At 58.3% G+C, this 12,454-nt stretch overlaps 1 protein-coding gene across 2 annotated transcripts in view; it reads right to left on the bottom strand.

Moving 5' to 3' along the window:
• LOC143398590 (uncharacterized) overlaps positions 1-6,642 on the bottom strand; it is a 28,678-nt gene extending 22,036 nt beyond the window's left edge. The window contains exons 1-2 of one of the 2 annotated variants that reach the window (XM_077109340.1): positions 6,300-6,642; positions 5,961-6,060 (exon numbers count right to left, since the gene is read on the bottom strand). In XM_077109340.1, the coding sequence (XP_076965455.1) occupies positions 5,961-6,060; positions 6,300-6,325 (126 nt within the window). In that variant the 5' untranslated portion in view covers positions 6,326-6,642. Of the gene's footprint in view, positions 1-4,881; positions 6,128-6,299 lie in introns of those variants that run through there. The other variant, XR_013155454.1, reaches the window with a different exon arrangement.
• Between the last annotated feature and the right edge of the window lie 5,812 nt (positions 6,643-12,454).

The raw sequence follows: 12,454 nt of genomic DNA, 5'->3' as shown, positions 1-12,454 counted from the left end.
TCTCCTCCACCTTCAGGGCCCACAGCGTGGACCCCCAGGCCCTTTCTGCCTCTGCTGTCACCCAGCTTCTTGTCTCCTACCGTGTGACCTCCTCCGCTGCCTCTTATCAGGACACTGTGGCCACCTCAGGCCCACCAGTCCTCAGAGGCCATCTCCCCACACAGACCCTGGCCTGTCCATGCCCAGTCCCCTTCACCGTGTGGAGTCCAGCGTGGACAACAGAGGGGACCACAGTTCTGCCCAGAGCAGAACGAGAGTCCCTCAGGCACGGAGCCTCTCCTGCCATGAGGGCTGGGCCACCGCAGCTGTCCCTAGGACAGGAGTCTCGGGAGGCTGAGGCTGGGTCAGGAGGGGCAGCAGGCCTTAGGCACTTCCTGGGGTCTCTGTACACAGTGGTGTCCCCTGCCCTCTGTCCCTGGCCCCTGGCCTTGCCTCGGCCCTGTGGGGGGAGTGAGCAGCCCCACCTCCCACCCCCTCAGCACCCCACCCCACGCACACGGGGCGCTGCACCTGCTCTCAGGGCCGGCCGCTCGCTGGCCGCTCAGGTCAGCTCCTGCTCTGCTTCCCGACCTCCTCGCTGGGTCTGCCGTCAGGAGGGTCTGAGAGTCGGCCTGACCCCCAAGGGGACTGTTAGCACTAAGGTCAGGGAGGGGGTGATGCCTCCTTCCCCACGGGGTCCTGGCCGGGGCCATGTGGGCCTGGGAACTGTGGGTGAGGCTCATCCAACTTGATATGCATGGAGGAGACAGAATGTCTTAGATGTACCCCTGAAGATGTCCCACAGGACCCCCAGAGCCGGCCACTGTGGTGCAGCATCACCATAGGCTTCACTATGCTCTGTGGCCCCCTGACCTGGAGATGGGGGCCAGCTTGTCTGGGTGGGCCAGGACTAATCAGGTGAGCCCTACAGAGCAGCCTGTCTCTCTGGCTGGGGCAGAAGGAGGGAAGATACAGGAAACAGGACTTCCCACCTGCAGCCACAGGAAAGACCTGCCCTTGGCCAGCCCCTGAGAGCTCCGAATCCCGCCCTCCCTGGAGTCTCCAGATGCAGGCCGCACCCACCTGGGCCTCCTCTTCGGAGCGCGTGGATTCCTGCGGCTGTACGCTGCTGCCTGCACTCACTGGCCACTCGGCAAACACAGATGAGCCCCCCCACGCTCACCAGGCCCCAGCTCAGGCCTGACCACGCCATGCACACACCAGGGGTGGGACCAGACCTGGGGACCCAAGTCACAGCAGCCGTCCAAGCCTGTGGCCTTGCTGAGTCCTCCGGCCTGCCACCCAGGGGAAGGCGTGACCCGAGGATCCTGAGGCTGGGCCCTCTGGAGACCCTGTGGCCACCCAGAGCCCACCTGACCATCAGGGTCACCAGACACTGCCCTCAGCCTTTCACTGTTCCTCAGGCCACGTCCCTAGAGGGGTCTGTAGATGTCCTGCTTGTCCCCTGGGTCGGAGGGCAGCACCAGAGCTGGGTCCCCCCTCTGCCTACCCCACCACCCCACCCTCTTTCCATTCACCTGACAGGGTGGCCCCAGTGACCACCTGTGTGACCAGGACCAGGCAAGCCCTGGCTCAGCCCTCTCCGAGCCAGGTCCTAGGGTGGACCCCTGGTCAGCCAGGCAATCCCTGCCAAGCCCTGGCAGGGCTGGCCCCAGCACACAGCACCTGATGGACACACGGGGGTCACTAGCACAGCCTGAGCCCCTGGGCCCTGCCCTCTACCTTGCTTCCCTCACCGCTGGCCCCTCAGTCCACCTCTGCCCCATGGTCCTCTCACGTCCACTAGAAGGCCCTGTCATCCACACACCCAGCTCCCCCATGACCTGGGGACTGGGAGGGGCCACTCATAGTCCTTGTCAAAATGAGGAAACCAGTTGGGTACAGTGACACACACCTGCAGTCTCAGCAGCTCCAGAGGCTGAGGCAGGAGGATCACAAGTTCAAGGCCAGCCTCAGCCACTTAGAGAGACTCTGTCGGGGTGGGCTCAGTGGTTAAGGGACCTGGGTTCCATCCCTGGTACCTACCAAGTAATTAAGTAAACGGATGAGGAAACCGGGGCTGAAAGGCTGTGGCCGCGTCTGGGGGACTGCAGGGATCCACCTGAAGAGGCCCAGCACCGGGCTCCGCGTGGCTTCCTCCCTCCCTGCCCATCCTGACTGGGGGCGAGCCAGACTCAGGGGAGGACGTCCTGCGTTTCCTGACCAGGCTGCCTCTGCTCCTGCCCCTCACCCAGCCGACCCCTGAGCCCCGGGTCCTCTCGCTCCTTTTTTTCTTTTTATTTGGTTGTAGATGGACACAAACCTTTTACTTTATTTGTTTTTATGTGGTGCCAGGGATCGAACCCAGCGCCTCACACACACAAGGCTAGTGCTCTGCCACTGGGCCACCACCCTGGTCCCCTCTCGGTCCTTAACCGAACGCACGGCAGCCACGGGCTACGCCGGCCTCCACCATGGACTGCGCCCCGTGGCCCTCTCCTCCCGGCCCAGTGCAGGGTGGGCAGCAAGAGCCCTGGCCGCGAGCTGCACCAGTCTGGGATTCCTGGTGGCTGGAAGCACAGGCCCTTGGGTGGCCTCAGAGGGACCTCCCCCAGTGTGGTCCAGGTCAGGAGGACGGGCTCACCCTGAGCTCAGCACACCTGCCTCTCCCTGTGGCCGCACCCTGGATGAGGGGTCACAGAGCTAGGGACCAGCTGGCATCACGACTGGGCAAGGGAGGGAGATCTCTGACTGGCCACAGGTGACACCATGGCCTGGTGACCCATCAGGGGTCTCCAGAGAGGCACCTGGGCAGCGAGCTGAAACCCAAGCCCTCCCTGAGCCCGAGGCCAGCTGACACCCCGACACATGGCTCTGCTCACGCAAGACCTCGGCCTGGCCTGCTCGGGAGCCGGGGCAGGAGGATGGCAAGGTCAAGGTCAGCCTGGGCAACTGAGCGAGAACCTGTCTCCAAATAAAAAGTGGCTGGAGACGTGGCTCAGTGGCCAAGCACCTTGGCCAAACAAACAAAAAAGAAGAAACTCCACTTTGGCTCATCTGCTGTCTCACAGGTGGGATGAGTGTTCCTGCACGGCCAGGGGAGCGGCCTGGGCTCAGCCTGAGTCCTTGTGGCGAGCCCGCCAGTGTGGCTTCTGTGTCACCACAGGGAACAAGCCCTCTCGGGTCAGGCCGGCCTCAGCAGAGCCACTCAGCCTGCCCCACAGCCCTTCTGAGGACCAAGCTGACCTGTCCCCTCCGCTAGCGTCCCTGCCCCTCCCACACAGGCCCCTCAGTGCCACGTAAACAGAGTGGCCAGGCCAAGAGGGGACACATCAGCCAGGATGTGATGAGGCAGCACCTGAAATCAGGCTGGACATGGCACCCACCCGTTTCATCGCCAGTCCCCACTAAGAGCTGCCCCGGAGACACTGTGTCCGATTATTCAAATCCCAGCCTCTCGGCTCGCCGCAGAGATTGGACAGGATTGGACATTTATTAGCTGACTGAATGGCTGTAATAAGATAGCAGATCCAAAGGAGCAGAAAATTAAATGTTCCTGAGTTATCTTATTGAAATTTCCCTTCCACGGCTTTTATTGGAGGCGACAGCGCCAGAATTTCAAAGATGCATTTTAAGAGACTTCTTTATGGGGTTCCCCGGCTCAGGCTGAAGCCATCAAGCCAGCTGGCCAGCGAGGTCTAGGGCCGCGGCTGCTGCGCCATCGCCACCCGGGAGTCAGGCACACCGCCTGCCCTGCGAGGCTGCGGACGCACAGGCTGCGCTTCACGAGGCGCGTTCACTGCGTCAGTCATTGAATTCTGATCACTTAGCATCCCAGGGAGGTCCACAGTTCCCTACGCAGGGCAGGAAGAAGCTCCCCGCCCGGCTGCCTTCAGAAACCAGCCGCCTCCCCGAGGGGCTCCCAGAAGGAGAGCCAGGCCCAGCGCCCAGCAGAGACTGAGGAGCCCACCAGGGAGCTCCTCCCAGGCTGAGGCTGCTCCACATCAGGCGGTTGGCCCCGCCAGCTTCCCGCCGGTCACTCTCCCCGGGGAACATGGCCCCTCCCTGGTGACTGTGATTTCCTCTGCAGTTATTTCTAAGTTGTGGTGAATCTGAGGATGGCGCCTGGGTCTGGATGTGTAAGGGCCCCGAGACCACAGGGCCCAAAGCCATCAAGAGGGAAGATTACTGTCACTCCAGGTCCCCTGGACATGACGGGCGTGGCAGGCCCCACAGGGCTCAGGGAGGGCAGGTTGGTTGGAACAGAGGGGCCAGGAGAAGAGGGGCCAGGAGAAGAGGGGGGCCAGGAGAAGAGGGGGGCCAGGAGAAGAGGGGGGCCAGGAGAAGAGGGGCCAGGAGAAGAGGGGGCCAGGAGAAGAGGGGGGCCAGGAGAAGAGGGGGGCCAGGAGAAGAGGGGGGCCAGGAGAAGAGGGGGGCCAGGAGAAGAGGGGGCCAGGAGAAGAGGGGGGCCAGGAGAAGAGGGGGGCCAGGAGAAGAGGGGCCAGGAGAAGAGGGGGGCCAGGAGAAGAGGGGGGCCAGGAGAAGAGGGGGCCAGGAGAAGAGGGGGGCCAGGAGAAGAGGGGGGCCAGGAGAAGAGGGGGGCCAGGAGAAGAGGGGGCCAGGAGAAGAGGGGGGCCAGGAGAAGAGGGGGCCAGGAGAAGAGGGGGGCCAGGAGAAGAGGGGGGCCAGGAGAAGAGGGGGGCCAGGAGAAGAGGGGCCAGGAGAAGAGGGGGCCAGGAGAAGAGGGGGGCCAGGAGAAGAGGGGGGCCAGGAGAAGAGGGGGGCCAGGAGAAGAGGGGCCAGGAGAAGAGGGGGGCCAGGAGAAGAGGGGGGCCAGGAGAAGAGGGGGGCCAGGAGAAGAGGGGGGCCAGGAGAAGAGGGGGCCAGGAGAAGAGGGGGGCCAGGAGAAGAGGGGGGCCAGGAGAAGAGGGGGCCAGGAGAAGAGGGGGGCCAGGAGAAGAGGGGGGCCAGGAGAAGAGGGGCCAGGAGAAGAGGGGGGCCAGGAGAAGAGGGGGGCCAGGAGAAGAGGGGCCAGGAGAAGAGGGGGCCAGGAGAAGAGGGGGGCGTTTTCTGTGTTTGCGTGGGAGGGGCAGAGAGGTGGCTGGCGGACTGAGGCTGGTGACCTGGGCACGGGGGCTGTTGCCTGGCCTGTCCCTGGGTGATGTGGGGAAGAGGGGCCAGTGGTCCCTGTGAGGGAGGGAAAGGAGGCGGCTGGGGGCGTGGGTTGGGGTCGGCTGGTTGGAACATGAAAGGCAGGCTCAAGGCAACCTGCTGACTGTCTCCAAGATCAGCCAGGCCCCCGTGGGGGGCACGCTCCCCAGCCCAGGGCGCCACCGAGATGCCACCACGCTCCCCAGCCCAGGGCGCCACCGAGATGCCACCACGCTCCCCAGCCCAGGGCGCCACCGAGATGCCACCACGCTCCCCAGCCCAGGGCGCCACCGAGATGCCATCGCGGAATACAGAACGGGGCAGGAAATGCACAGTGTGGCTTCCTGGCTCCCGAGGCAAAGAGGGTGTTTTCCACAGCAGAGAGAAGGTCCCCCAGCCCACACCTCACTGAACGAGGGCCAGGGACACGGCACTTGCAGATTGTGCTCGGGCTCCCGGGAGGCTCGCCGTGATGGCCACAGGAGGCCAGGGCAGGACGGCCTCACAGACCCGGGTGTGCCGGGTCCCAGCCTCTCCAGCCCTGTGAGCCAGGGAGTGGGTGTCTGTAAACAGTGAGGCTGCACCCGGGGCAGGGGACGGAGTCCACGAGAGCCCCTTGGTGGCAGGGGCTGCTCACAGTGTCACTGTGCTCAGCACCATGTGACCACAGGGTCAGGCCCCAGCACAGAGGACTAAGTCCTTCCGGGTGACCCGCCCTCCCCAGGAGAGATGGACACTCAGACACAGGTAACATGGATTCACATGGTGGGGACTGCTATGGAGGGACGGGGACCCTCCCCACAAGATCCTCAGGGCCTGGGTGGTCCCACCAGGACTGAAGACACAGAGCCAAGCCTCCGCTGGCTGAGGTGACCCTCTGGGTTTGGGAGGAGAACGATGTTCCTGAGGCCAGCAGCAGCTCCTGTCAGGCTGGGGAAGCAGGGGGCGGGGGGCACGAAGACGTCAGAGAAGCGGGTAGCCGTCCATTCCCAGGTCCCTGAGGGCCGTGACAGGGGCTCAGGCTTCCTCCTGACTGAGGGTGGCCCCTGCAGGTTTCCAGCAGGACACAGCAGTCCGGCCGTCCCTCCCTCGGGGCTGATCCCTCAACCCTGCTCGGCCACGTCTGCAGGTGCCCGTGTCCCTCCCACAGTCGGGGAATGTGCACCTACCGTAGGCTCAGCCTCCCATCCGCCATCGGCCCTCTCCACCGGCTTTCCTCGCCCACTGCCCTGGCCGCCCCCGGCCCTGCCTGGCTGAGGGAGTGAAGAGGGAAGGGGCTTCTGCACGTGCTCAGTGCAGACACGGCTTTCTTCTCTCAATATTCTCCACGCGAGGTCGGGTGAACTCAAGGATGCAGAACCAGGCTGGGGCAGATGGGCAGAGGGCAGCAGCACTGTCCAGGGAGGACGTTGGACTGCTGGATTGGGAGAGGGCTGGTGATCAGAGAGGGGAAGAATCCACAGACCTTGACAGTGAGCTGGACAGAAGGGCAGGCCAGACACTGCCCTCAGTGCCCGCCCAGTCAAAGAGTCAAGTTTATTGCCTATAAAAAATGACCACAGCTGAGGGCCCTGACCCCTCCCCACTCAGGGGACTAGAAGTCCAAATCGGTCATGGGGCAGGCTCCTCCTGGGCCCAGGCTGGACCCAGCTCTAGGCTCCCGTACTTCTAGTGGCCCTGCAGTCCTTGGCTTGAGGCCTCTTCCTCATCTTCCAAGGGCCTTGCTCCGGCCTGTGCCTCAGTCTCCCTTCTCTCTTCAGCCCCCTGCCGTCCCTGTGAGGGCCCCTTGCATCCCGGAGTGTCTCTTAACTAATGGGGGATGGAAAGGCAGCTCCTCTGCGCTCCACCAGGGCAGGTGTTGACGCCAAACTAAAGAGGCAGGGATTTGCTCTGCCCAAAATGAGGAGCCGTGGCGGGAAGACATCCCACCCCCTGGACAGGGGCTCTGGAGGCCTGAGTGTGATAAGCCACCAGCGACGCAGGAAGCAGTATTTGACCGTCACAGAGTGTGGCCCAAGGTCGTGCCCAGGCACTAAGCCATCTGTCCAAGCGGCTTGGGGCACTGGGGTATTGGTGACTCTGTGTAAAGTTTAGGACAGTGTCATGAGACCCAACCGTGCCTGGGGCATGATGGTGGCAAGAACAGTGTCCTGGAGGAGGAGGATCAGGAGGAGGAGAGGGAGGGGGAGGGGAGGAGGGAAGAGGGAGGGGGAGGGGAAGGGAAGGGGGAGGGGATCAGGAAAAGGGGGAATAGGAGGAGGGACGGGGGAGGGGAGCAGGAGGAGTAGGAGGAGGGGGAGCAGCAGGAGGAGGGGAAGGGGAGAGGGGCAGGAGGAGGAGCAGGAAGGGGGAGGGGAAGAGAGAGGAGGAGGAGGGAGCAGGAGGATGGAGCAGGAGGAGGCAGAGGGAGGAGGGAAGGGGAGGAGGGAGAGGGGAGCAGGAGGGGGGAAGGAGGGGGGAAAAGGAGGGGGAGAGGGGGAGTAGAAGCGGGAGGGGGCAGGAGGAGGGAGGGGAAGGAGGAAGAGGGAAGGGAAGGAGAAGCAGGAGGAGAGGAGGAAAGAGGAGGGGAGGAAGGAGGAAGAGCTGAAGGAGGGGGAGGAAGGAGAAGAGGGAGAGGGAGGGGGAGAAGGGAGAGGGGGAGCAGGAGCAGGGGGGCAGGAGGGGACAGGAGGAGGGGGGAGGAGGAGAGGGAGAGGGGAGGAGGAAGGGGAGGGGGCTGAGCACACACTTGGGGGTCGTGGGTCCCCAGGTGCACCAGTCCCCTAAGGCTGCTGGAACCAAGCCCCAGACTCAGCAGCTCTGGAGGCCCCATCAGAAGGCCGAGGGTGGGTAGGCCAGTTACCCGGGAGGTGGAGGTAGAGGCAGGACCTGAGGCCGGGCAGTCCAGAGCACCCTGGCTCCTCCCTCCACTGTCGCCTCAAGGGGACTCTGGAGCTTTCTGGGTCCCCTCCTCTCCTGACCAGGACATTGTCATTGGACGATTTCATCTCAAAGTCTTTTACAATTGTAAACCCTCTGAATAAGGTCACAGTCTGAGGATTCTGGTGGATGTGAGTTTGGGGGCACTATTTTGAGTGGGGGAGGTCGCACCAGCAGCACCAGGAGCCTGGTGTGCCCAGGGAAGGAGAGGCCACTGGGTGCTCTGGATTGTTCCAGAAAGGGCCAAGAGCCACCGCTGGTGGGCAGGGAGCCGCATGCAACACCCCGACTTCCATGCAGCAGAGAGTGAGCTGGGCGATTCTGCTGAGAACTTTTATGAAGAAATCTCCTCCATCTGACACCCGCCCCAGCTTTCTGTTGACGCCTGCTAAATCCGTCCACAAGCGGGGCCGGGAAGAGCCATTCTTGCTTCGTGCATTACACAAGACATCTGTAAATTGGATACTCTTTTCCTCCCTTTAAAAAATAATTTCCCTCAACCACCATACACAGACAATTTTACACCGAGGATGTCGGCCGTGAGGCTGGAATTGCTGAGTTTCAGTAGAAAAGGCAGATGTGAAATGATCCCCAGCCACCGAGGTGCTTTTTGGAAAATGCAATCGAAGACTTGATAACTTGCTAATAGTGTGGTTATTAAACAGGCTGCCTGTCTCTCCCAGAGAGCGGGAGACACAGGAATTCGCAGCAGGAGGGAAGACGGGAGGGTAGGAAGGGGCCCGTTGGTACTTACAGCTCTTTAGGTTTCCCGGCTCCAGACCCCGTGAATTTCCCCCACCCCTCACTGCAGAGGCTGGGGTACTGTCCTCGCCTGCACAGCGCTGCCCGCTCCCGCCTGTCCCTGCCCAAGCAGGACAGTCCAGGGACCCTCTGGGCCTGCCCTAACTGACACTCACCACCCCTGTGATCCAGGGTGACTTAGCTGACCTCTGCATGCCTGGGCTTCCCTGTCCTCAAGCTGGGAGTGACAATAGCGCTGCTGTGTGACACCTAGTCTGATGGGCAGGAAGCCTCAATCACGCCAGGGGACGTTCCAGCCACACCAACGAGGAGCTAGATAAGGGCTGCCCGGGATGAGGATGTGCCTGCATCTGGGTGACCCAGCCAGCTGCTGCGGGGAGCGGGAGGCTCCAGACAGGAGTCCGGTGCTGGGAACTGTCCTGGGCACTGTCCCTGGGGTGTGGCCTGCCTGGGGCTTTGGCTCATCACAATGTGCTGCTCTCTGCTGGACACCGGATGTCCCTGGTGGAGGCCTTTGTGACCCAGCTGGCTCCCCCTCCCTCTCCCACTAGGCAGGGCCACCCGGTGTGCCACCGTCCTGTGATGAAGACGTCTTCCCAGTGTAGCACAACCCTGGGCCAGGCACTGCACCAACCCAAGGACTGGGTGCCCTCCAACCTGTTTGATGGTCTTCAATGCTCCCAGAAGTTCAAAAGGAAGGGGCGGACAAGGACGGGAGCAGAGCCAGCAGGCCTGTGTGCGGCCTTCTCCCCGCTGCCTCCCCCTCGCAAACCCTGGCCACACCATGATGGACACCGCAGCCTGAATATACGAATAAAGGCAGGTGTGAAGGCGCCAGGTCCACCCACCCGGCATCTCCAAACTGCATTCCCCCAAAGGGCCTGACAGCAGCAGGATGACCCACAAAATCAATCACAGCTGTTGCCCAAACGTCTGCTTTCCACTACCAGGAACCAAGACTCCTCGGAGAAATGGCAGATTCCAGGCCGGGGCGGGGGAAGAATGAGATGAGTCTTGATGGGTCGGAATTTCCCAGTGAGGGTGGGACATGTCAAAGATGCAGAAGATCTCTGCCTCCAGGGACTGAGTTGACTCTACTCCTTAACATCACCCAAAAAATGGCATGTGAAACAATGGTTGGCAAGAGGCTGGACCACAGGCAACAGAAGAGGGGACTTTGAGAGTTGGGAAGCAAGCCAGGGAGCCTGGGACTTCAGAGCGTGTCTGGGCTGTGATTCAGGACAGGAGACCCCAGGCAGAACCCAGTGGCCTCCCAAGTTGAGGAGACAGAGCAGAGCCAGGGCGAAAGACAGACCACCAAGGAGGAGAGTGCAGGGGAACCTCCAATGACCCACAGGGGCCCCTCCCCACGAGCAATGGGCTCAATACTGATCATCACGGGAATAGGAGGAAAGCAGTCTAAGTCCAGGAGAAGAGCCATCCATGAGAACGGAAGGTAACAGTGACGAATATAGACCCTGGGCCAAGAATAGTGGGGTCCCCCCGCCAGGCGGGAAGAAAGAACTCACTTTCCACCTTGCACTGGGTTCAACTCAGAAGACTCTGATCTCAGGAGCTGGAAATGATGAGCTCTGGACTGGATGCTGCTCTAATGCCCACCTCACCTGCCTTAAAGTAAGACCTGACAGAACCGAATTGTTTCAAGTCACTTAACCACATCCCACGGGAGGGTAGGCAAGAGGAGAAAGCTCAGGAATATTTCTAGGAACACAAATATCCAGCATCAAACAAGGTGGATCTCACGTCTTGGCACCCAGCCCAAACTTACCAGGCATGTAAAGATATGAACAAACAGGACCCAGGATGAGGAGAGAAACAGCCAGAACTAACCCAAAATGACACCGATATTAGAGCCAGCAGAAAAGGACATTAAAACAGTTATTACAACTGCATCCCATATGTTCAAGAAGTTAATTCCATATGTTCATGGAAGACGAAAAACAAAAATGTCCCAAATTGAACATCCAGAGATGAAAACTGTGATGCGTGAGAGGAGAAATACACTGGAAAGGCTCAACGGCAGAAGGAGAAGCTATGAACGTGAAGACAGGGCAACAGGAACTTCCCAGAATGAACAACAGAAAAACATGTTTAACAGAAACAGCTCTGAGATGGAGTCAAACCGCCTAAGGCAGGTGTGATCTGAGCCCCCTGAAGGAAGACAAGAGAGTGAAGGGGAAGGAGAAAGAAAAAGTACTTGATGAAATATTCCAAATTTGATGGCAACTATAAAGATCTGAACAGCTCGATGAAGCTTAACCCAAGAAAGATTAAGGAAGCAGCACCACGGCACATTATAATCAATATTTCAAAACCAGTAACAGAAAATCTTAAAATCAGAGAAAAAAATGGCATTATAGGCAAGGATTCAGAAGTGATATAAAAGCACACATGATGCGATCAATAAATTTCTCATCAGAAATGATATTGAGGAAGAGGCAAAGAAGCAGCATCTTCCCAGTACTGGGAGAAACTTCCAGTCCAGAAGTTCACACTCCCTAGAGACAACAAGATTTCTGCTCTCACCTCTTCTACTCAACATGTACTGGTGATGCTAGCTTGTGAAATAAGGCAAGAAAAAGAAACAAAAGGTATCCCAGATGGGAAGGAAAGACACAATGTTGTCTTTATGCACAGATAACATGGCAATCTTCCAAAAATTTGATGAAATCTACAAAACAAGCTAGAATTAGTGAGGTTAGTGAGATTCCAAAACACAAGAACAATATGGTAAAAGTCAACCACATATGTATTATTAACAATCAAAATTTGAAACTTAAAAAGTGTTATTTAGGGGCTGGGGATGTGGCTCAAGCAGTAGCGCGCTCGCCTGGCATGCGTGCGGCCCGGGTTCAATCCTCAGCACCACATACAAAAAAAACAAAGATGTTGTATCCGCCGATAATTTAAAAAATAAATATTAAAATTCTCTCTCTCTCTCCTCTCTCACTCTCTCTAAAAAAAAAAAAGTGTTATTTACAGTAGCAAAAAAATATATCAAATACCTGGGGTAAGTCTCACAAAATATGTGGAAAACCTATAAACTGGAAACTATAAGACATTGCTGAGTGAAATTAAAAGATCATATGTGAACAGAAATTATATAATATGTTCATTTATTGAGAGACTCAATATTGTTAAGATGTCCATTCTTTCCAATTTAATCTGTAGACTCAACACAAAACCAGTACAAAGAAAAATCCCAGCAGATTTGTTGAAGAAATTAATTAACAATTCTTAAAATTTCTATGGAAATGCAAAGGAACTAAAATAATTCAACAACTCTGCAAAAGAAGGACACAACAGAACAACTGACATTTCACAATTACAAGATTTCTTTCAGAGTTATAGAAATCAAGACAGCATGGTATTGGTATAAATGTAGACAAGCATATCAATGAAACAGAGTAAATATTCTTCAAATCTTTATGGATGTAGAAATATATCTACAAATGCATGGTCAATTGATTTTGGGAAAAGATGTAGAGGCAGTTGGGTGAATGTGGATCACACCTTCACAAAGGGTGTTGAAAGTCAGATACACCCAGGCAAAGAAAATGCAGTTCTATCCCCACCTGTCTCCGTATAAAAGGTGAACTCAATACACAGTTGAAAATTATAA

The sequence above is a fragment of the Callospermophilus lateralis genome, chromosome 4 (genome assembly GCF_048772815.1).
Source record: "Callospermophilus lateralis isolate mCalLat2 chromosome 4, mCalLat2.hap1, whole genome shotgun sequence".
Classification (NCBI taxonomy): Eukaryota; Metazoa; Chordata; class Mammalia; order Rodentia; family Sciuridae; genus Callospermophilus; species Callospermophilus lateralis.
The sequence above is the reverse complement of the archived record's forward strand: the minus strand, read 5'-3'. Positions and strand labels throughout refer to the sequence as shown.